The 21,092-nt window shown below is 48.7% G+C and overlaps 1 protein-coding gene across 7 annotated transcripts in view; it reads left to right on the plus strand.

Annotated features, from left to right (window-relative positions):
• The window catches only part of greb1 (growth regulating estrogen receptor binding 1), a 563,483-nt gene that overhangs the window by 447,152 nt on the left and 95,239 nt on the right, over positions 1-21,092 (plus strand). For all 7 annotated transcript variants that reach the window (XM_072498796.1, XM_072498792.1, XM_072498791.1 and 4 more), the window contains 2 exons: positions 10,554-10,656; positions 19,234-19,386. In XM_072498796.1, coding sequence (XP_072354897.1) covers positions 10,554-10,656; positions 19,234-19,386 — 256 coding nt within the window. The remainder of the gene's footprint in view (positions 1-10,553; positions 10,657-19,233; positions 19,387-21,092) is intronic.

Below are 21,092 nucleotides of genomic sequence, written 5' to 3' on the forward strand. Positions count from 1 at the left end.
GCCTGCTCCTCTTTCCCCCTTCCCCCATATCCCCCCTTCCTCCATATCCCCCCTTTCCCCATATCCCCCTTCCCCCATATCTCCATACCCCCTTCCCCGTATCCCCTTCCCCATATCGCCCCTTCCCCATATCCTCCTTCCCCCATATTCCCCATACCCCCTTCCCCGTATCCCCCTTCCCCATATCCCCTTGCCCATTTCCCCTTCCCCCATATTCCCCCTTTCCCATATCCCCCCTTCCCAAATCTCCCCTTCCTCCATATCCACCTTCCCCCATATCCCACTTCCCCATATCCCCCCCTTCCCCCATATAACCCCTTCCCCCATATCCCCCCTTCCCCCATATCCCCTTCCCCCATATCCCCTTCCCCCATATCCCCCTCCCCCCATATCCACTCTTCCCTCATATCCACTCTTCCCCCATATCCACTCTTCCCCCATATCCACTCTTCCCCCATATCCACTCTTCCCCCATATCCACTCTTCCCCCATAACACCCTTCCCACATATCTCCCCATGGGGGGATATGGATATGGGGGAAGGGGGATAAGGGGGGATATGGGGGAAGTGGGATATGGGGGAAGGTGGATATGGGGGAAGGTGGATATGGGGGAAGGGGGGATATGGGGGAGGGGGATATGGGGGAGGGGGATATGGGGGGGATATGTGGGATGGGGGGTATGGGGGAAGGGGGGTATGGGGGAAGGGGGATATGGGGGAGGGGGGATGAGAGGGGAAGGGGGATATTGGGGGGAGGGGGGATATGAGGGAAGGGGAGGACAGACCACGAGCCAGGGACATACCCGGAGCACCAGGTGGACGCTGCCCACATCTCGTGCGAGTGCGGCGATGCCAGCGGGCCACATCCAGCGATGAGGAGGGCAGCCACAGCAACAGGCCCCTATTGCAACTGACCCAGGACACTAAAGCACAGGACACTGACACACAGGACACCGGCACACAAGACCCTAACACCCAGGACCCTAACACCCAGGACCCTAACACCCAGGACCCTAACACCCAGGACCCTAACACCCAGGACCCTAACACCCAGGACCCTAACACCCAGGACCCTAACACCCAGGACCCTAACACCCAGGACCCTGACACCCAGGACCCCGACACACAGGACACCGACACACAGGACACCAACACACAGGACCCCAACATCCAGGACCCTAACACACAGGACCCTGACACCCAGGACCCTAACACACAGGACTCCGACACACAGGACACCGACTCACAGGACACCAACACACAGGACCCCAACATCCAGGACACCAACACACAGGACTCCGACACACAGGACACCGACTCACAGGACCCTAACACACAGGACCCTGACACCCAGGACCCTAACACACAGGACACCAACACACAGGACCCTAACACACAGGACCCTAACACCCAGGACCCTAACACCCAGGACCCTGACACCCAGGACCCCGACACACAGGACACCGACTCACAGGCCACCAACACACAGGACCCTAACACCCAGGACCCTAACACCCAGGACCCTGACACCCAGGACCCCGACACACAGGACACCAACACACAGGACCCCAACATCCAGGACCCTAACACCCAGGACCCTGACACCCAGGACACCGACACACAGGACACCGACTCACAGGACACCGACACACAGGACCCTAACACACAGGACCCTAACACACAGGACACCGACACACAGGACTCCGACACACAGGACTCCGACACACAGGACACCGACTCACAGGACACCGACACACAGGACCCTAACACACAGGACCCTAACACACAGGACACCGACGCCCAGGACACTGACGCACAGGACACCCACACACAGGGGGCGGATGGACAGGAATCACCACTCCAGGGGACCTCGGACTTCGGGTCGGATGAGGAGCACGACATTACAACACTGCTGTCTCCTACACCCTCCACCATCGCAGAGAAACTCACCTCGGTTGGGCACTTTAGCGATGAGGCATCTGGGACATTAACTGGTGCGCACAACACAGCCGTCCCGGTGCAGCCGGTGGAGGCAGGAGCAACCGAGGAGCCGGGCGGTCAGAGGGCAGCCCGGCGCAGGCAACCATCTGCCACCCAGACGGGTCCCAGGTTCCTGGAGTTACCAAACCCACCCATAGACCCGATGCAGTCACGGACCTGGGGATGACCGAAGAGGGTGACGGCCAGCTTGCAGCAGCTGCAGACGAAGGTGGAGGTGTCCACCCACCTGCAGGAGCTGGGAGTGGCGCCGGTCATGCGTGCCACCCAGGCTGACACCGCACGGTTAGCGTCCAATGGGTGCGACGGTGTCAGACATGGGTCGCAGTATGCAAGGTGTGGGGCTTTCCGTGCAGGTGGCATCCGTGACCCAGGACATTGCTGCCCTCTCACAGGCAGCCTTGAGCCAGAGCCAGCAGCAGATCGCAGAGGCGCTCAACGCCTTGGCCCAGTCTCTGCAGGCAGTGGCCCAGTCTCTGCAGGCCATCGCTGAGGGCATTGGTGCCATTGCCCAGGTGCTGGCCGGCGTCGCACAGACACAGACAGGGATGGTCAACTCCCTGAGCTCCATGGCTGCAAACTTGCAGACCCTTGTTGATACCAGGGCGGGCCTCCAGGACTGGCATGCCAGGTGTCGGGGGGGGGGGCGTCGGGTGCTCGGTCCGTTCGCATCCCCGACCCATGGAGAGGCCTGGGGGCCATCGGGCACCCCGAGGGAGGAGGAGGTGCTGGGGCCCGTTCCGGGTCCCCCTGTCGGGGAGGTCCCGGTACACCGCGACACCTCGGACTCCCCCCACCTCCCCCTCTCCCTTCCTCCTCATCTGGGGAGGTCTGCGCCTCATCTTGCTGTTCCTCCCCTTCCCCCTCCTCTGCCTGCAGCACATCGTCCCTCTGCTGGGCTATGTTGTGCAGGACGCAGCACACCACAACGATGTGGCCGACCCTATCTGACGGGTACTGGAGGACCCCTCCAGAGCGGTCCAGGCACCTGAAGCGCATCTTCAGCAGCCCAAAGCACCTCTCTATCACACCCCTGGTGGCTGCATGGGCATTGTTGTAGCGGTTCTCCACGTCAGTCTGCGGCCTCCCTATAGGCGTCATCAGCCACGACCGCAACAGGTAACCCCTGTCACCCAGCAACCAGCCCCTCGGCGGTGGGGGGGGGGGGGGGGGGGGGGGGGGGGGGGGGGGAGACGTCCCTCGAACATGGTGGGGATGAAACATTGCGCCAATACGAATGAGTCATGTACATTGCCCGGGTACCGGGCGCAGACATGCAGGATCCTCATGTGGTGGTCACAGACCACCTGCATGTTCATGGAATAGGTCCCCTTCCTATTCGTGAACACATCTCTGTTATCCGCAAGTGGCCGCACGGCGACGTGCATCCCATCGATCGTCCCCTGGACCATGGGCATCCTGGCCACGGCAGCGAAGATCGCTGCCCGGGCATCCTGCTATACAGGGAACAGGATGTAGCGGTCCGCAATGGCATATACGGCGGCTGTCGCTGCACAGATGCCGGACAGGTCCCCACTCGTTGCCTGGAATGACCCCGTGGCATAGAGGTTTAGGGCCACCGTAACCTTGACGGCCATGAGGAGGGAGTGTCCTCTCCCAGTGCCACGCGTTGCCAGGTGTGCCATCAGGTGGCAGATGTGTGCCACGGTTTCCCGGCTCATCCGGAGTCTCCTCCTGCATGCCTGGTCCGTGAGGTCCTGGTACGACGAGCGGGGCCGGTACACAGGAGGCCTCATCGGGCGTCTCCGTCGCTGTGGCACCACCACCACCTCCTCCTCCTCGTCCTGTTGTGCGGGCGGCCCTCCAGCCTCCCTGGCACACTCCTGTTCCAGCTCCCCAGGACAACATCTAGAAGTGCGGCTCCCACCACGGCGAACAACATCGCTGGGGGGGAGGGGGACCAAACATAACGGCCTACAGTGGGTGTGGGGGGGGGATAGACGGCATGTCACCATTGCATATACCCCCCCCGCAGCCATGTGCCATGGGCTGCATTGTCGCAATTGTTGTCAGCTGGCACATGGCCAGGCGGACCCCCCCCCCCCCCATCACGCACCCCCCCATCACGCACCCTTCCCAACGCCCCCCCCGCCCTCTCCTCTCCGGCACACACCTTCCCCAACTCCCCCCCCCCTTTCCTCTCCGACACGCATCCTCCCCAACCCTTCCCTCTCCTCCCCAGCACGCACCCTCTGAAAACCCCCCCTCTCCACCCCAGCCCCTCCCCCCAGCCACCCCCCGAGCCTCCCCAAGCCCCTCCCCCACCAGCCCATTCCCCCCAGTCCCTACCTCCCTCCCCCTCCCCCCCCCCCGAGCCTCCCCCAGGACACCCCTCTCAGCCCCTCCCCCCCCAGCCCCTCCCTCTCCCCAGCCCCTCCCGGTCCTGCCCCTCCCCCTCCAGCACCTCCCCAGCCCACAGCCCCTCCCCATAGCCCCTCCCCCCACAGCCCCTCCCTCCCAGCCCCATCCCCCCCCGACACGCGCACACCAATGGTTCCTGCGACCCCCCCTCCACCACCACCTGCGGCCGTGCTGTCGCTTCTCCGGCGGCCGCCCCATGCCAACCCTACCTCCGCGCTGGCCGGCGCCCACCAGCACGACTGGTTGACACCATTAAATAGGTGGTTTGATTTACGCCGGCGTGACCCGTAGTCACGTTGGTGGGACTTCGGCCCATCCGGCCCGGAGAATTGGGGCGGCCCCGGGGCCCGTTGTGTCGCGCCGGTCCTCGACATTCTCCGAGGCGCGTGGCGCGATTCACGGCGACAGGGGGCATCATTCTCCGCTGGCGGGAGTCTCCGTTTTGCCGGCGCCCGGGGGTTTCCCGACGGCGTGGGGCTGCCCCACAATGGGAAACCCCATTGACCGGCCGGTGTTACGGAGACTCCCGCCGGCCGGTCGGGGCAGAAATGTGGCGGGGCGGGTAGGAGAATTTCACCCAGGATTTTTTTGGGGCGGAGAATATCACGGGGCGGCCGGGCGGGATTTACGGGAGAATCCCGCCCCATGTCTCTGGCTCATATAGGAGGGTAGGTATCACTACTGCTCTGTACACTATGAGCTTGGTGCTGAGTTTGAGGTCCTGGTCTTCAAACATTTCCTCAGGTGACCAAAGACTGCGTTGACACACTGATAACAGCGTTGAGCCTTGCCTATTTCTGCTCTTGTTGACAATATGCTCCCAAGGTATGGACAGTGGTCCACGTTATACAGCCTTGGTTCAAACATGGACAAAAGAGCTGAATGCCAGAGGTGAGGGAAGTGTGACTGCCCTTGATATCAAGATAGCATTTGACCGAGTATGGCATCAAGGAGCCCTAGCTAAACTGAAGTCAGTGGGAATCAGGGGAAATCTCTCCACCGATTAGAGTTATAATTGGCACAAAGGAAGATGGTTGTGGTGGTTGGAGGTCAATCATCTCAGCTCCAGGATTTCCTCAGGGTTGTGTCCAAAGCCCAACCATCTTCAGCTACTTCATCAATGATCTCCTTTCCATCATAAGATCAGAAGTGAGGATGTTTGCCCAAATTCTCCTGAGAAATATGTCAAGTTACTCAGTGAATTCGTGGAAGGATATCATCCTGGATGATATTGCGCAAACCTTTCGCAGATGCTTGAAATGAACCCTCTGGCATAAGAAGTTTACTGTGGTCATCACTTTCAAAGCCAGGCAGAGCAGTCCAGCCAGATAATCTGAGCTTCAAGTCTTTATTTAGGGGTGGATACAACTCCTGTGTTGCTGCTGGTTAAAACATACATTTCTCATGCAAAGCTACTCACTGGAATCCCCATATATTGTGTGTGACCAGTAAAATTTTAAGTTGTGTGATTGGGGGGCGGCGGGGGTGGGGGGGGGGGGTGGAGCGGTTTGCACAAGACATCCTCAAAAGTTGTGTTGCCCACCTTTTGTTTGTCCTGCTTCTCCTCCCATTAAAATTGCAAACAAAGGAATGGCCATTTGGATTCTTGTGACTGAAACTCAGAATCTTTCCCTCTGGGGTGGGGTGGGCTCTCACGGGCAAAACGTATCTCCGTGGTCTTGGAAGCTCTCAAGCTGTTGAGGCAAATTAACCAAAACCAGGTGCAAGGCAAATGGATGTTAAAGGTTGTTTCATCACTCCGATCTGCAGGCACCAACCTAAGGCACTTCTGTTTTATCTACCTCATTGTAAGTTTACGCTCATTTACCTCATTGTAAATTGTTCACAGAAGCAAAATTCATGGGTTTTGGGTATGTGCATTTTAATATTTTATTATGTGGCTTTGGCAAGAGCGCCTTCTGTAAGGCCCCTGACTATGATCAACATGATGGTTCTGCTGTTATAGAGTGGAATCCCTGTGGAAATGAATCCTGTCTATCCTGGAATCTGTTCAGAAAATTGCTTTGGAGAGAGTGCAGAAGATGTTTACAAGAATGTTGCCAGGGCTAGAAAAGTGTGGCCAAGAGGAGAGATTGGATAGGTTGGGGTTATTTTCCTTGGAACAAAGATGACTGAGGGGTGACTTAATTGAGGTGTACAAAATGATGACTCGAAGAGGTAGGGTGGACAGGATAAAGTAGTTTCCCTTGGTGGAGAATTCTGGAACAAGGGAACATAGATACAAGAGGCGGGATTCTCCGCAATCGGCGCGATGTCTGCCGACCGGCGGCAAAAACGTCGCGAATCAGTCCGGTATCGCGCCGCCCCAAAGGTGCGGAATTCTCCGCATCTTGAGGGTCCGAGCCCTCACCTTGAGGGGCTAGGCCCGCGCCGGACTGATTTCCGCCCCGCCAGCTGGCGGGAAAGGCCTTTGGTGCCCTGCCAGTTGGCACGGAAATAACTTTGCCGTGCGGCGCATGCGCGGGAGAGTCAGTGGCCGCTCACGGCATCCATGCGCAGTGGAGGGGGTCTCTTCCGCCTCTGCAATAGTGGAGACCATGGCGAAGGCGGAAGGAAAAGAGTGCCCCCACGGCACAGGCCCGCCCGCGGATCGGTGGGCCCCGATCACGGGCCAGGCCACCGTAGGGGCACCCCACCGGGGCCAGATCGGCCCGTGCCCCCACCAGGACCCCGGAGCCCGCCCGCGCCGCCTTGCCCCGCCGGTAAGAGAGGTGGTTTGATTCTCGCCAGCGGGACAGGCATTCCAGCAGCGGGACTTCGGCCCCTCACGGGCCGGAGAATCACCGGGGGGGGGGTGGCCGCCAACCGGCGCGGCGCGAATCCCACCCCCGCCGAATATCCGGTGCCGGAGAATTCGGCAACCGGTGGGGGCGGGATTCACGCCAGCCGCCGGCGATTCTCTGACCCGGCGGGGGGGGGTGGAGAATCCCGCCCAAGGTAAGTGACAGAAGGTGTAGAGGGGAATGAGGAAGGACTTTATTATGCAGAGGCTAGTGGGTGTCTGGTATTCGCTGCTTAGTTGGTGGTGGAGGCAGAGACTCTAAACTCTTTTAAAAAGTACCTGGGGCTGCACCTTAAGTGCTCTAAGCTACACAGGGCTGTGGACCGGGTGCAGGAAGGTGGGATTAGAAGGGACACTTGGGTGTTCTCAGGCTGGCATGGACAGGATGGAACAAATGGCCTCCTGTGCTGTAACTTTTCTTTGGCTTCTAATTGTCAGTGCCTTGTTTCTGAGCTCTCAGCTTACCAAAACAGTCAGTTAATTTTGGTGCTTTTACTTTTGTTAATGAGGCAAGATTCAATTGTACCGGTCCCACTGACACCTCGGTCTGTCTCAAACTCCCAGCAATTCAGTACAAATAGGTGTCTGATGGTTACAGTTCAAAAACCATATAGAAAATAAATGACAAACAAAGAATGGTGGTAATGTCAGTGGAGGCCACATAGAACTTCATTATATCAAATAAAATGTGCTTTAAAATGGCGATGCTACTTGTTCCCTTCAAATAGTTTTGAGATGGTTCCCACATGTAGGCTTATCTCCCATAGTTAAGAGTGTTTTGTTTGATTTTCCCAGAGTTAAGATACCCTGGAGAATGTAGTTCAGTTAATTTGGTGGTGGTGGCGTGGAATTTTTTGATGTGAGCTAAGACAAAATATAGGGGCTTTAAAAGGGAAGGGGGATTGAAGGGAGAACATTGCCAGTTTTGGACTGTTTTCCTTCTCCTCGGGTCACTGAAACCAATGCAACTTTGCCAGCACCTCCTGTTTCAATTTGGCTTCCTTTTATTATGCTTCTTCCTATCATCTCCTGTTCAGCACAGTAGCGCAGTGTTCCCAGGTTCGATTCCTGGCTTGGGTCACTGTTTGTGCGGAGTCTGCACATTCTCCCCGTGTCTGCGAGGGTTTCCTCCGGGTGTTCCAGTTTCCTCCCGCAAGTCCCGAAAGATGTGCTGTTAGGTAATTGGACATTCTGAATTCTCCCTCTGTGTACCCGAACAGACGCCGGTGTGTGGCGACTAGGGGCTTTTCACAGCAACTTCATAGCAGTGTTAATGTAAGCCTACTTGTGACAATAAATATTATTATTATTATTAATATCCCCTCAGCCACCTATCAGCCACCTATACATTCCCAGTTTGTCTTTTATACAGATAAAGGTTATTCTACCCCACTTCTATTGAGGGTGATCTGTTTTTTTCTCCTGCCTCCCACTTTTCTTTTTCTATCTGAAATGCTGTCCATTTTGTTGGAGTTCTAATAGAGGTTATACCCCAAAACATGAACTTGTCCTTTCTCTTGTCTGATGCTGACTGACCTATTGTCTGTTTTCAGCTGTTTCATATTTTTCCTTTTTTCACTTATTGTTTTTCAGTTACATGTCACACCTTACTGGCATTAAATTCCATGTGGTGCCATATTTTAGTCCATTCCACCCAACTTAATTCATATCCCTTTGCAGCTTCTTTCAGTCTCCTATTTTGAAGAGTTATACCCAAATCATTGATAATTGTGGTGTTTTTAAATTAAAAAAGGAAATAAATCACCACAACCCACTGGAAGTTGGTTATGAAGATCAGAACAATAGAAGAGACACACAGATTCTTGAAATACTCTTAATTATAAATTGTGTTATCGTAAGGTGACACTTTCTGTTGATGCTTACTTGGTCTTTTATAATGCTGATAATTAAAATGGCATAAATTTAAGATTACCAGAAGAAAAAAGGAAAAGTTAGATTTTTTAATGTGAAACAAAAGAAAGACTTGCAATTATATCGTGCCCAAAGCCCTCCACAACATTTGCAACTTATGAGAAAAAGCAGCTGTTTTTAGTAAAGTTGAGATAACCATTGACTGGGACACCATGGATAATTCCCACGTTCTTCTTCAAAATAGTACCCTGCGATCTTTTACATCTAACTGAGAGGACACTGGGGCCTTGATTTAACATCTCATCTGAAGGATTGCACCTGCAATATTACAGCGCGATCTCAGTACCGCACTGAAGCATTAGTCCAGACAGGAATGCTCAGGTTGTTGGAGTGGGACTGTGAACACAACCTTCAGACTCCAAGGCTTGCAATATTAATTGAGCTACAGGATTTTGGAATATGAAATGTCCAATTAGGAACCAGATAAAAGATTGGATTGGATTTGTTTATTGTCACGTGTACCAAGGTACAATGTAAAGTATTTTTCTGCGAGCAGCTCAACAGATCATTAAGTACATGAAAAGAAAAGGAAATCAAAGAAAATACGTTATGGGGCAACACAAGGTACACCCTGTGACTACATAAACACCGGCATCGGGTGAAGCATACAGGAGTGTAATGTTAATGAGGTCAGTCCGTAAGAGGGTTATTTAGGAGTTTGGTAACAGCGGGGAAGAAGTTGTTTTTGAGTCTGTTCGTGTGTGTTCTCAGACTTTTGTATCTCCTGCCCGGTGGAAGAAGTTGGAAGAGTGAGTAAGCCGGGTGGGTGGGGTCTTTGATTATGCTGCCCGCTTTCTCCAGGCAGCGGGAGGTGTAGATGGAGTCAATGGATGGGAGGCAGGTTTGTCTGATGGACTGAGCTGTGTTCACGACTCTCTGATGTTTCTTGCGGTCTTGGGCCGAGCAGTTGCCATACCAGGCTGTGATGCAGCCAGATAGGATGCCTTCTATGGTGCATCTGTAAAAGTTGGTAGGAGTTAGTGTGGACATGCCAAATTTCCTTAGTTTCCTGAGGAAGTATAGGCGCTGTTGTGCTTTCTTAGTGTTAGCGTCGACGTGGGTGGACCAGGACAGATTTACTATCAGGGTGATAGGAAAAATATTGAAAAAGAATTTAAGAGGATATGGGAGACAGTCATGGGAATGGGTCAAAGTGGATCAGTCTTTCAAAGAACTGAAAAAGGTGCAGTGGGGTCAGTGGCTGATTCCTGTACTGTAAAATTATACACTTCTATGAGGGAGAGATTCAACTCACAACCATCTGTTTCTGTCACAGGCGAGGTGCACCATGCACCCCTTTGGCTCACTGCATCCTGCCTTGAAGGTTCATGTTGGCACGTGCTTTTTCCAGGCACATTGATCAGCAGTGGAAGATTATTTCATTGATGTCTTTTTTGCAAATGTTCTTTGCGCCTTTAATGCATATTTTTGTTCTTAGGTGGGGAAGACAGGAGCTTATCTGCAGTTCCTTAGTATTCTATCGAGGATGTTGATCCGATTGATGGAGGTAGATGTTTATGATGAAGAAGAAATTAACCTCAGTAAGTGGTTATTTATCCTCAATGTAAACTCTGGCATGAACATTACACATGTAAGATTATAAAATGTATGCATTTCTTGCCTGTCACAGTGTTTCAAATTGTCACATTTCAAAGTACGCATAAAGAAACAAAAGCAGTTATTTGACACAGAGGCAAGAAGTTCTGCATCCTCTCCGTGACTTTCACACCTTCAAAGAAATAGAAATTCAGTTTCACATTAGAAGCAGAAGAGTACATCTGCATTACATAGGGCAGAATTTCGCAACACCTCACAAGTGAGTTTTTTTAAACCCAGAATCTCTGTTATTTTCCTTTTTAAAAATGTTTCCAATTAAGGGTCAATTTAGCATGGCCAATCCACCTACCCTGCACATAGAATTTACAGTGCAGAAGGAGACCATTCGGCCCATCGAGACTGCACCGGCTCTTGGAAAGAGCACCCTACCCAAGGTCAACACCTCCACCCGATCCCCATAACCCAGTAACCCCACCCAACACTAAGGGCAATTTTGGACACTAAGAGCAATTTATCATGGCCAATCCACCTAACCTGGCACATCTTTGGACTGAGGGAGGAAATCGGAGCACCCGGAGAAAACCCACGCACACACTGGGAGGATGTGCAGACGCCGCACAGACAATGACCCAAGCCGGAATCGAACCTGGGACCCTGGAGCTGTGAAGCAATTGGGTTGTGGGGGTGAGACCCACACACACACACGGGGAGAATATACAAACTCCACATGGACAGTGACCCGGGACTGGGATCGAATCCAGGCACTCAGTGCCGTGAGGCAGCAGTGCTAACCACTGTGCCATCCTGTCACCAAATCTCACAAGCAGGTTTGCAGGGAGTTGGGTACATAAAATTCTGTGGCTGACTTCCTTGTCTCCTAGCTACTGCCCCCAATGTCACCATAATTTTCCATGCGGCAGGCAAGGCCTAAGCCAGAAAATTATTGGCCACTTAAGAGCAACATCTTTCCCCGGCTGCCATTTTCCAGCTGGCAGGAAAAGGCCGGGGATGGAGGGGACAGGGTGGCACCTTAGCAGGCCTCCTTTTGCAATTGGGACACCCCCCCCCCACCCGGCAACCCCTTCCAAACAAATTCAGCAAATGTACCATGACCGCAAAGGGTTACAGTCCCTCAGTGTCCCAACTGCTCCATGACCATTCTCGGCACATCATGCAAGTCAATGACCAGTACCCTGGCGGAAGGCAATTATGCCTTTTCTCTGCACCAGTCCACTGTGCAATCTGAATTTGAACCACAATGAGAACCATGAAGTTGGCTACTGGATGACAAAGACTTGGCTCATGATTCTGCTGTGCAACTCACACACGAATATAGCATTTGTATAATGAGAGCCATGCTGCCTCACAAAATGCCATTGAGCAAACCATTGCTTAAGCAATGCCACCAAGGAGACCTTGAGATAGTTTGCTGGCAGTGACTGTAGATTTTTGTTTGTTTTGTCTTGTTAGTGGGCTTGACAGCCATCTTGAGTTGGCCTGGTGCTTGTACGCTCTAATTTTTGGATGTTCCCATCTTGATGGAAATGGCTGAATCTGGAATGATGGGGGGTGGGAGGCCCCCAATTTGTTTGGTCACCTGGAATGTAAGGGGGTTGAATGACCCAATGAAAAGGTTACGGATATTTTCTCACCTTAAAAGTTTGGATGCTGATGTGGTGTTTCTGCAGGAGACTCATTTGCATGTAAGAGACCAGACAATATTGCTGAAGGGGTATTTCACCCTGGATGGCAATTCTGTCAATAAAACAGTTCAATTTTCAGCCGCTGAGATCTTAGCGGATCCCAATGGCAGACATGTCAGTGGGTACTTGGCGGGCACCCTGGTAGTCCTGGTTAATGCCTTTGCGCCGGATTAGGATAATATAGGTTTTATTAACAGGTTGTTCGTCTCCATTCCTGATTTGGATTCACATCAGCTAATGTTGAGGGTGACTTGAGCTGTATTCTAGATCCAATGTTGGTTCGATCCAAATATCTGACTCCATCAAGTGTGGCAAAAGTGTTGTCAGCTTTCATGGAGCAGATGGAGGGGATAGATCCGGTGCATTTTTTGCACCCGAGGGATAAAGACTTTTCTTCCTTTTCCCATGTCCATCAGGTTTACTTGCGTATTACTTTTTTGTGGTGGGTCGATCTCTCCTCCCTTGGGTGAAGAGGGCTGGGTATTCGACAATGTGATTTCAGGTTATGTCCCCCATTTGGTGGTTTTGCTGGTAGAGTCAGGTGCTCCCAATGCCTGCTATGGAGATTGGATACAGCGTTGCTGGCGGACAAAAGATTTTGCGAACATATGTCTTCCGTCATTGGGGAATGTATTAAGTTTCGTAAGAGTGAGTCTAACTTGTGGGAAGTCCTTAAGGTGGGGAGTTAATTTGTTACAAAGCACACATTGAAAGGACTGCGAGGGCGGAGAGGCAGAGGCTGTTGGACTCCATCCTCAAGGTGGACCATCAGTACTCGCCTATCCCTACCCCGGATTTGCTTGCGAGTAGGAAAAAGCTGCCGATGCAATTCGAATTACTATCATCAGGTAAGGCGGCAACCAGCTGTGACTGTCGAGGGGGGCATTTTATGAACATGGGAGAAGGCCTTTTAGCTCATCGGCTGCAGGCTGCTTCCCAGGAGATTATGCAGATAAGGAACTCGGGTGGGAATTTGGTTTCCGCCCCGCGTACAGTCAATACAGCCTTTGAAGCATTCCATAGGGATCTCTATAGGTTGAAGTCCCCAGAGGAAAGTTAGGCCATGGCGGATCTATTAGATGGGATATCATTCCCATTGGTTGGAAGGGAAAGGTGAGAGGAGTTGGCATCCCTGTTGAGCGCTGAGGAAATTATGAAATGCATTGGGCAATTGCAGATGTAAAGCTTCTGGCCCTGATGGATTCCCCATTAAGTTTTGCAAGATGTTTGAGGGTTAGGTGATCCTGTTGGTATTGGATATGTTCAATGACTCCTTGACCCGAGGTTCGTTGCCCTTTACACATGTGCAGGCCTCCGTTTCCCTGATCTTGAAGAAGGACAAGATGTTATGGGCCAGGGTTTAGAGAACCCCAAAGTGTACCATGGAGTTCACCTGACCCACAATTTTTAATAGATTGTGGTATGGGGAGCACATGTCCCACTCTACAGGTGTGGTACAGCAGAAATGGAAAAGTATTTTTTTAAAGCAAAACAATGTTTATTCTATGAACTCAAGTTAACCTTTTTAAAACATACAGTGAACATCTTAGCAACCATTAATTCAAATACAACCCCCAAAGATTACAACGCTAAGTAAACCTTTAAGCTTTCCTTTTTTAACATCCATACGACTTAAAAACAAAACCTTTATCAGAAGCACATCAGGTTAAAGTCACTACTGAAAACATTTATAATTCTGAATTCACCAAATGATCAACAGATAGTCTTTTGATGGCAGAGAGAACAGCAGTACACCTGCTTGGTCTGGCTTCAGCTCCAACACTGAAAACAAAACTAAAACACACCCTGCAGTCTGCTCAAAAATGAAAGTAAAAAGCTGGCAGACAGCCCAGCTCCACCAACTCTCTGACATCACTGCAGTAATAAACACCCATTTCTTAAAGGTACTCACACTACAGATATTTATATACACCCCCATTTATAAACACCCATTTCTTAAAGGTACTCTCACATGACACCTCCCCCAGAGAAAAAAAACCCCATCAACTTCAAGATGGTTTCATTTTTCACCTTTTCACTATCCTTTAAGAAATGCACACAGTAAATAAACTTTTTTGTTTCAAAAAACAACACACGCAAACAGGTATAATAATATAGTCCATTTTCTTTTTCGTTTTTCTTCCTCCAACTGAAATCCTTCTCAATTGACAGTCTCTTTGAACAAGAAGGTCTCTGCACGATCCGTCCATTTCTCTACACCTTGGCATTTCTCTTTAAAGTCAGATACTTTAGTTCGATCTGATCACAGAGTCCCTTGTAATTCTCCAACACAGAAGCATTGGTTATCACAGTTTTCAGGCAGTCAAATGCCTGTTGAAAGTCCGCTGTCCACTGAAATGTTCAATGTTTCTTCAGCAAGTCCATCAGTGGAGCAACCACGCTACAAAACTTTTGCACAAATGTTCAATTAAATCCACTCATGCCAAGAAATCACATTATTTCCCTTCGTCTTGAGGGTATCGGGAACTCCTCAATAACTGTAGGTTTCACATCCCATGTGACCATTCGACCCTGTCCGATTGTATGGCCAAGGAAAGTGACTTGGGCTTTTCCAAATTCACTTTTGGCTAGGTTTACCACCAAACCTGCCTCCTGAAGTCGATTGAATAACTCCATCAGATGTTTTAAATGTTCTTTCCATGTCTGGCAATGTATACTGCACAATTGGGTAATCCTGAAACACCTGTATTAGTTAACCATTGAAATGTGGCTGGGGCGTTTTTCATGCCAAATGGCATAACTTTGAATTGGTATAAACCATCTGGAGTCGCAAAAGCTGAAATCTCCTTCGCCCTTTCGGATAAAGGTACCTGCCAGTAACCTTTAAGTAAATCCAGTTTGGAAATAAAAGCTTATTATCCCACTTTCTCAATGCAATCCTCCAAACGTGGGATAGGATAAGAGTCCGTTCCTGTAAGTGCATTAACCTTTCTTTAGTCCACACACAACCGTTGGGTACCGTCTGGTTTAGGTACCATCACTATGGGTGAGCCCCATTGGCTGCAACCCACTTCAATTATGCAATTTTTAAGCATACTCTCAAACTCTTTGTTAACCTGTGTCAATTTTAAAGGGTTAAGTCTGTATGGACGTTGTTTGATTGGAACAGCATTTCCCACATCTACATTATGTATAGGCATTTTAGTACTTCCCAATTTATCTCTACAAACTTGCCCATGTGATATCAATAACTCTTTCAGTTCAGTTCATCTTTCCTCTGGAAGGTAACTCAACAATTTATCCCAATTTTTAAGAACATCATTTTGAGTTAGAATCATTAAAACCTCCTCCTTTTTCTCTCTTTCCCTTTCAGTGTACCTTTTAAGCATATTCACATGACACACTCGGTGAGTCTTCCTTCTATCTGGTGTTTTTACCACATAATTCACCTCACTTAATTTCCTTTCAGTCTGATAAAGTCCACAGAACCTAGCTTTTAAAGGTTCACCTACCACTGGTAACAATACTAAAACTTTATCTCCACTAGCAAAGCTATGAACTTTGGATTTCTTGTCCGCTACCCGTTTCATCACATTTTGTGCAACTTTTAAATGTTGTTTAGCCAATTCACCTGCTCTATTTAATCATTCCCTGAAATTTGACACGTAATCCAATAATGCAAGTTCTGATTTCTCACTCACCAATTTTTCTTTAATCAATTTAAGTGGTCCTCTTACCTCATGACCAAACATTAGTTCAAAAGGACTAAATTTGGTTGACTCGTTAGGTGCATCCCTAATTGCAAACAGTACGAATGGAATTCCTTTATCCCAATCCTCTGGATAATCTTGACAATAAGCCCTCAACATTGTCTTTAATGTCTGATGCCACTTTTCTAACGCTCCCTGCGATTCTGGATGGTACGCAGTTGATTTAAATTGTTTTATTCCTAAGCTATCCATAACTTCTTTGAATAACCTCAAGGTAAAATTTGATCCTTGATCCAATTGTATTTCTGTGGGTAGTCCATATCTAGTAAAGAATTTAAGTAACTCCTCCACAATCGTTTTAGCTGTAATATTACGTACTGGAATGGCCTCTGGAAACCTAGTAGACACATCCATTATAATCAAAAGATATTGATTCCCATTTTTTGTTTTAGGAAGCAGTCCTACGCAATTAGGACCCTTCTAAAAGGTTCCTCAAATGCTGGAATGGGTATTAAGGGCGCTGGTTTTATCACTGCTTGAGGTTTCCCTATCATTTGACATGTGTGACATGATTGACAAAATTCAACTACATCTTTATGTAGTCCAGGCCAATAAAAATGTTTCTGGATTTTAGCTTGTGTTTTCCTTATTCCCAAATGACCTCCCACTGGTACCTCATGTGCAACTCGCACATATTTCTATACCCTACCGGCAATGCTACTTGATGAACTTCTGCCCACTTTTCATCCACCTGCATATGTAAAGGTCTCCATTTTCTCATCAAGACATCACTTTTACAGCAATAACACTCTGGTATACACTCAGCTCCAACACTGAAAACGAAACTAAAACACACCCTGCAGCCTGCTCAAAAATGAAAGTAAAAAGCTGACAGACAGCCCAGCTCCACCCACTCTCTGACATCACTGCAGTACTAGACACCCATTTCTTAAAGATACTCTAACATGCTAAAGGACCCTACGGAATGTGGGTCCTTCTCACCCATTTTGCTTTTGAATGCAGATGCCAAATTGCTCGCAAAGGTGCTGGTGCTGCAGTTGGAGCCCTGCCTCCCAGAGATGATTGCAGAGGACCAAACAGGCTTTGTCATGAATCGGCAATTGTCAGCCAATATGCGTTGACTGTTAAATATTGTCTTTTCCCTTCTCAAGTGCCCGAACCAGAGGTGATTGTATCTATGGATGCCGGTAAAGCGTTTGATAGGGTGGAGTCGGGATATCTCTGAGATTCTTGGGAGGTTTGGTTTTGGGCAAGAGTTCAAATCCTGGATTTGGTTATTGTACAGGAGCCCTGACGCTAGTGTTTGCACTATTGCCTTCAGGATAGTCGTGAACACCACCCAGTCCATCACACAAATCCACCTTCTATCCATTGACTCTGTCTACACCACCCGGCTTATTCACTCTTCCAACTTCTTTCATCGGGCAGGAGATACAAAGTCTGAGAAAAACTCACTAACAGATTCAAAAACAGCTTCTTCCCCGCTGTTTCCAGACTCCTAAACGACCCTCTTATGAATTGATCTGATTTGATAGAATCATAGAATTTACAGTGCAGAAGGAGGCCATTCAGCCCATCTTGTCTGCACCGGCCCTTGAAAAGAGCACCCTGCATAAGCCCATATCTCCACCCTACCCCCGTAACCCAGTTACCCCACCTAACCTTTTTGGATACTGAGTGCAATTTAGCATGGCCAAGCCACTTAATCTGCACATCTTTGGACTGTGAGAGGAAACCGGAGCGCCCGGAGGAATCCCGTGCAGAGACGGGGAAAATGTGCAGACAGGCAGTGAGCCAAGTCGGGAATCGAACCTGGGACCCTGGAGCTGTGAAGCAACCTGCTAACCTCTGTGGTACCATCTCCACGCATCTTCTCAACCGAGTAGTACTATGTTCCTGTATGCTTCACCCGATGCCTGTGTCAATGTATTTACATTGTGCATTTTACGTTAGCCCTATTATGTATTTTTTGTTTGTGTATGGAATGATCTGTTTGAGCTGTACGCAGAAAAATACTTTTCACTGTACCTCGGTACATGTGACAATAACCAAATCCAATCCAATCCAATGTCAGAGATTCTTAATGTTGAACTGGAGCCTTGTCCGTTGGTGGGGTGGCTATTTTTGGGGTATCGGACTCATCATTGCTCCAGACGGGGGTCAAGGCTGATGTCCTCGCCTTCAGGTCATTAATAGCCCGGAAGCCGTTTCTGCTTGTGTGGAGGTCCCCTACTCTGCCCAGTGCCTCAACCGGGTTGGGTGACCTCATGCAGTTCCTACACTTCGAGACGGTCAAGTGTACCATTCGCGGGTCGGTAGAAGGGTTCTACCTAAGATGGCAGCCATTCATTGCCTTTTTTAAAGAGTTATTCAGGGTCAGTTGTTAAGGGGGTTTTAATTTAATATTGGGGGAGTTAAAATTGGATGTGTTCTCTATTGTTAGTTATGTTCTTTTTACACTGTAACTTGAAGAATCTTTTAAATTATATTATTATGTTATTTTGCAATAATGAAAATGTTTTCAATAAAAATATTTTTAAAAGGTAACACATCCACTGCCTGTACTGCTTTCGAGAAGTCCTGTTGTGCTCGGCAGAGTGTGTGTAACATTTTATCGTGGTCTGCTGCACCATGCACAATCCTGCCTTCATGAGGGCACAGCCCTTGCCACCTGGTGTGCAGTGAGCAGCTGAAGAGGAGGAGAAAGGGAGGAGACAAACAACATGTCGTTTTCCAGCCAGATTGTCCATAATCAACTCATTTAACTCAGAAGTTACCAACTTATCAGATGATAATGTGGTAATTGGTCTGCTACCCTAGTTTGTTTTAGAATGCATGAGGGGGAATCACTGTTTGCCTCCTTTAATAAAATTGTAGAATTTTAGAATGGCTGCTGCACAGAAGACAACCATTCAGCCCATCGTGTCTGTGCTTGCTCTCCTAAGGAGCAATTCACATACTGTAACTCTTCCCCCCCCCCCCCCCTTCGTTCATAGTTGCACATTCCTCCTTTTTTGATATTTAGAAGTGTTGAATTTTCCTACAATTTTATGGTAAGAGACATTAAAAGGAAAGAAGACTAAATCTTGGTGACTGGAAATATATAGCACCAGAATTGAAAGGATATATACAAAATTTTATTCCTTATTTCCATTTTATCTTTTAGAAACCAAAGAAGATTCTGCCCTGCAACAGAAAGAAAGCTTGCTGTGGCCTGATTTGGAGAGTTTCAGTACATTGTTATTTGACTACACTGTTCATGATCCAAAGTATGAAGATGCAAGTCCCGTTTATTCAAGGGACCTTGCAAAGAACAAAGGTCAATCATTTCATTATTTAAAATTTCACCAGTGCTTAACCAGCAAAAAATAGTTCCAAATAGAGTTGTTAAAGGTGGGACTGAAGCTCATTGTTTGGTAGGTGACAAGGGCGCTTTGCACAACACATGAAGGATTTGAAATTAAACTGTGGACTGTAATTCCTGCGGTGTTAAATGAGGGGAGAACTGGACAGCTGTACTCTGCTGGTTTAATGTTATTTGTTTTTTGTTACCTTGTTAAAAATATAGTTTGAAGGAAGGTTGTTTAACTCACTTAGGTGAGTTCAAAAATAAATTACAGTACATTGTAGACTATTGGTACCGAATTGGATTTGCCATAAGGCACTTTACGCTCCAGGTTGGGGTGTGGGGCAGGATGAAGCGATGTGAAGGTGGGACTGTCCTCTGTTCAGTTACAAAATTGGACTGTTTAGTCTCCCTGGGGCACCTTACTTCCCTGGACCTATCGCAACCATCCCTCTTGCAGCTCTGAGAAGTGGCAGTAATAGGGGTGGATGGGCAGGAGGACATCTCCACACTGTCATTTACACCCAACCCACAAGCAAGAAAAAATCCTCAGGACTCCCTGCAAAGGAGGTGGGGAAATGCAGGACGGCAGTCGTTATGTGTTATATTACTGGTCTGGATGACTGCTTAGGTGCAGCCGTGGCACAGCCTCATAAACTCATTCACAGGACACTGAGGCTTTAAATAAATCGGAGGACCATGGCAAGCAAACCACAGCTTCTGGTCAGCAAAGTTTACATTAAAAACTTCTTATTCTGAATCAGAAGTTGGTGCGACATCATCCCATCCCATTAACTTTCAAATTAGATGATCAGTGTCTCACAGGTCTTCCATTTGACATGGCTTTTAAATCCTGTTCTTATACTTATCCTTAATTTCACCCACCAGAACACCAGTAGCAGTGTCAAAGTCTTCACTCCCAAGCTGATGAGGACCTACCAGAGTATCCTATGCTGTCTGATGCTGGAAGAGGAATATGAGTTAGCCTTTAAATAAATGTTCTTTGCTTGTCAGAAATGCCTCAGACGTGAGAGATTCAGCTAGTTGGGTCATGTTTGTTACTGGTCTGAATTACCAGTTATCAACCACGACTGGAAATAACACAACTTTCTGTATTTCATCTTGTACTTAATTTTATATGATTAGAGTATGCACTGGTACTTAACTGTGAACTAGTGAATCCAAGGGCCAGAATGATGGAAAGTGAAACGACATGGCCAAAACATCCTCCTCTCACTGATTTTCATCAGGAGTTATCTTCCCCATCTGGTTATGATGTACTATTACAATTGTATAGATTTTTCCAAAAATATGCATTCCCAGCGGGACATCTGTGAGACACTGATCATCTAATTTGAAAGTTAATGGGATGGGATGACGTCGCACCAACTTCTGATTCAGTAAAATAAGTTTTTAGTGTAAACTTTGCTGACCAGTAGCTGTGGTTTGCTTGCCACGGTCCCCTCCATGTGTAGTATGAATTAATTTATGAGGCTGTGCCGCTGGCTACACCTAAACAGTTATCCAGACCAGTAATATAACACTGGAGCTTTCTTGGTAGGGTCTAGAATTTGAGTCAGCGGGATTTTTAATTAAATGAATAGATAGAAGCATGCACTCCCATCATATTCAGCCTCATACTGGGGAAACAAATTATGAAAATCTATCATTCTGTACAT

The sequence above is a fragment of the Scyliorhinus torazame genome, chromosome 4 (genome assembly GCF_047496885.1).
Source record: "Scyliorhinus torazame isolate Kashiwa2021f chromosome 4, sScyTor2.1, whole genome shotgun sequence".
Taxonomy (NCBI): domain Eukaryota; kingdom Metazoa; phylum Chordata; class Chondrichthyes; order Carcharhiniformes; family Scyliorhinidae; genus Scyliorhinus; species Scyliorhinus torazame.